Source organism: Arachis duranensis, chromosome 8, assembly GCF_000817695.3.
Source record: "Arachis duranensis cultivar V14167 chromosome 8, aradu.V14167.gnm2.J7QH, whole genome shotgun sequence".
NCBI lineage: Eukaryota > Viridiplantae > Streptophyta > Magnoliopsida > Fabales > Fabaceae > Arachis > Arachis duranensis.
This window is the reverse complement of record NC_029779.3, coordinates 6,673,911-6,678,168: the sequence shown is the minus strand read 5'-3', so window position 1 is coordinate 6,678,168 and position 4,258 is coordinate 6,673,911. Positions and strand designations below refer to the sequence as shown.

At 31.6% G+C, this 4,258-nt stretch overlaps 1 protein-coding gene across 1 annotated transcript; it reads left to right on the top strand.

Moving 5' to 3' along the window:
• On the top strand, positions 1-1,584 carry LOC127741103 (metal-nicotianamine transporter YSL3; the record flags this gene model as incomplete). The annotated part of the gene is given in 3 exon segments (XM_052252651.1): positions 1-131; positions 223-337; positions 455-1,584. Coding segments are annotated over 3 exon segments (1,178 nt in total), but the record flags the coding sequence as incomplete, so codon positions are not given.
• Between the last annotated feature and the right edge of the window lie 2,674 nt (positions 1,585-4,258).

Sequence of the window (4,258 nt, the reverse complement as noted above, 5' to 3'; positions counted from 1 at the left end):
TAAACGTATCCTTGCTTGTCGGTGCTGTGGTTTCATGGGGCATTATGTGGCCACAAATCAGGGGACAAAAGGGAGCATGGTTCCCTACTAATCTACCAGAAAGTAGCATGAAAAGTCTAAATGGCTATAAGGTATATTAGCTCGAGTTGAAGGACTCCATAAGATCTATATTGTTTTCATCTTTGAAGGCCTCAATTTTTGTTCAACGTTTTACCCTCCCAGGTCTTTATTTCAATTGCCTTGCTTCTTGGTGATGGGCTCTACAATTTTGTGAAACTTATCTGTTCCGCAGCCTTGAGGATACATGAGAACAAGAAAAGAAAAAATCTTGATACGTGTAAGGATTTTGAGTAAACAAATATTAAGGCCTGATACATGTAGTATAGACTGTTAGACATGTATGACTGCTGAAGCTCATATGTCTGTGAAATCTAATATTTCTTTGTCCATGTAGGTTTGCACAACAAGAATCAGCTGCCTCTTGATGATCTTAGAAGGCATGAAGTGTTTCTAAGAGAAAGTATTCCAGTATGGTTGGCAGCTGCAGGGTATATTTTCTTCTCCGTCGTTTGTGTCATTGTAATCCCTCTGATGATTCCCCAGTTGAAGTGGTATTATGTGGCGGTTGCATATATTCTTGCACCTGCACTTGGCTTCTGCAATGCATATGGTGCAGGCTTAACTGACATTAATATGGCCTATAACTATGGCAAAGTGGCGCTCTTTATGGTTGCGGCCTTGGTTGGAAAGAACGATGGTGTAGTTTCTGGACTCGTGGCCTGTGGCTTGATCAAATCGATTGTTTCCATTTGTTCCGATTTGATGCACGATTTCAAAACCGGCCATCTAACTTACACGTCGCCTCGATCAATGCTTTTGAGCCAAGCAATCGGCACAGCAATAGGTTGTGTTGTTGCACCTCTGACATTCTTCCTTTTTTACAAGGCCTTTGATGTAGGGAATCCAGATGGTGAGTACAAGGCCCCATATGCCCTCATATACAGAAACATGGCCATTCTTGGTGTTGAAGGCTTCTCCACCCTCCCCCAGCATTGCTTGCAACTTTGTTATGGTTTTTTCGCGTTTGCCATAGCAGCCAACTTAGTGAGGGATCTTTCCCCCAAGAAAGTTGGAAGATGGATTCCACTTCCAATGGCAATGGCTGTCCCTTTCTTAGTTGGTGGATACTTTGCAATCGACATGTGTGTAGGTAGTTTGGTAGTGTATGCTTGGCACAAACTAAAAAGTGAGGAGGCAAGTTTGATGGTTCCTGCAGTTGCTTCTGGTTTGATTTGTGGTGATGGATTATGGATTCTACCTTCATCAATTCTTGCCTTATTTGGGGTTCATCCCCCAATGTGCATGAGCTTCTTTTCATCCAAGTAGAATATCACAAAGGACCCATGTTACTACCTAAGGTAACTATGGTTATAATGTTGTAGAAGGAAGTTATTAGTTATTAGGAATTTAAGTTATAAAGATGTATAGCTCTTAGTCAAATGACAGTTTAGAGTTGTTGTGTAAATAAGTTCGGCTGATACTTGGTGTAATTGTTGACAGAATTACTGCTTCCTTATTCTTTTATTTTCTTTTCGTTCTCTTATTTGTTTTTTTCTTATTTTATTTAGGACTGGAAGTATGATCCTAAAGCCATTTAGACATTTCATAATGATTGACAAAACTAAAAGAATTAAATGTCCATTTGGATTAGAGATGTACATGGTTAAAGTTAACCAAAAAAATAAATCTAATTTTAGTTAACTAGAAATTTGGTTTAGATTAGTAAACCAAATTAGTTTTAAACAGAAAAGTCAGTTATTAATCGATTTTAAAAATAAAATCTGGTTTAAAAATAATCGTTTTTTTTGTTTAAAAATTTTCCAGTTTAAAATCGATATTTTCATTTAAAAACCAGTTTTTCCATTTGAAAACTGATTTTATAAAAAATCAAATTTAATTTTTGACATTTTAAGAAACCAATTTAGTTTTTTTTTAAATTATAAAATCAGTTTAAATCTATAACATCTATAACAGGGGTGTTCAAGACCTGGTCTGGCCTGAAATTCGGCCCGGACTCAAGGCATATTTTGTTGGGTTCGGGTTTCCATTTCTTGTCCGGTGTTATTTTCGGGTCGGATCCTTTATAAATTTGTATATACTAATAACCCAGTTTAATCCAATTTATTTTTGAGTTACTTCGGGTCGGGTCCAAATAAATCTGGTGTCCTTTCAGGATCAAGTTTGAGTCTACTTAAATTCGGCTCTACCTGGTTCATAAATACCTCTAATCTATAACATATTTGTATTCAAAAACTAATTTTAAAATTTTAAATCATCAAATTAATTTTGATTTGGTTAACCAGTTTAAAATTGGATTTTACTAATTCCGTTAACCGCTTTTTAAGAGGGGTTATAATTTATAAACTACTTTAGAAAATTGATCATTTAAAATTTACTTAAGATTTTTTAACTGATTAATTAATTTATTGGTGTTTGATGAACAACCCTAATTTGAATTAGTTTTTCTCTAAAAAAATAAGTAGTTAAAAAGTAATTTTATATAATATAAAGATGTTTGCTTATAATTTTTTTAAAAGTATTTTTAAAATAAAAAACTTTTTTATGTTAATTAAGAAATATGTTATTTAAAAAAATTAAAAATAATTTTTTTAATGAATGGTTAACTAGAAAAAATACTTCATATATGTTATATTCAAATATTTTACTTTTTTTTAATAAAAAAGAAACTTTTTTAATAAATAAATAATAAATAATTTTTTTTCTTTTTAGAATTCAATCTAACTTAGCTTGATACTACTATAGATTTAGAATCGGAGAACAATCAATTTTACATAACAACTAGTGTATGTTTCGTATCCTTTACAGGATAATACATAAAATTAGGAACGGACATATCGGAAGCAAGTGGAGATTTTGAACCCCAACTTTTTTTAAAAAAAGTTAATAGTAATAAATTATTAAGTATAATTTAATTTTAAAAAAATATTTAGTATTTAGTCTAGTATAAATAAAAGTCCAGTCCAATCTAAATATTAATAATTTTTAATATCTAAAAAGTAAGTAATAATATTTAAAAAATTTGAAAAAAAATATTATTACTAAGACTTTTTACTTAAATAAAATTTTTCAAATCTCATAAAGTGAATTTTTTTCTTCTTGTGACCGTCCTTCTTGATTTATTTGATATTAATTTTCTCTGTTTCAACTGCTATATTTGAGAGATTTTTTTCAGCTATGAATATTGTGAAGAATAACTCAGAAACAAAATAAAAGATAAATTTCTTACTAATTGTCTTTTAATTATATTAAAAAGAAAATTGTTGAAAAATTTGACACAAATTCTATTATCGATGAGTTTTATGATACAAAGAATGGACCACTTCGTTAGTAAAAAGTACACACATATATTTTGTATTTTAAAATATATTCTCTATCGGTATATTTTTGTAACATATCTTACATTATATAATTTTTTTGCATAATTTTTAATATTATATATGCTATTGGCTCCCATGATAATATTTCTGGATCCGTCGTCCCTTCATAAAATTATATAAAAAAAATTTATTAAAAAATTAAATAAAATATATATAGTAATTATTATTATAAATATTTTACAAATTTATAATTAAAATCAAACACTCAGGATTTTTAATATTAAAATATTAAAAATAATTAGTGTTTGTCTTAGTCAATTTGAGTTTGTTGAGTGATCATTTCACTCGTCCGCTTAAACAACTATTAGGAGTTAAAATCTCGCCTTGTGTGTGTAGCGATCCATTGGCTGGCGATAAACCCTTAATAAATGGAATATCAATACGTAGTTATACTTGTCAAGAGTACCCGAATACGCGGGTACTCGACCCGTCCATACTCGATTGGGGAGGGTAATAACTTCATTCGGGTTGGGGCAGATTTTGCTAGGCATGGTCGGATTTAGGGTGTACTTGCTCTGAATATATACATATAAACACTTTTTAGAAATTAGGATTTGCCTCACATCATAGATTCAGTGATTCACAGCTTCAATCCATACTTTATAGCCATGCAAGAGAAACTCAGTCATCCTCACCAGAGTCTTCTTCTTCTCGACTTCTTCACAAAAAATCTCACAACTCCCGTCATCGTCGTTGTTGAACCCATTGTCACCAATCCCTTCACAGCTCCAATCTTCCTTCACAGCTCATGCTGCTTATCCCATTACCGTCACTGTTGAGCTCGTTGCCATCTTTCTCCT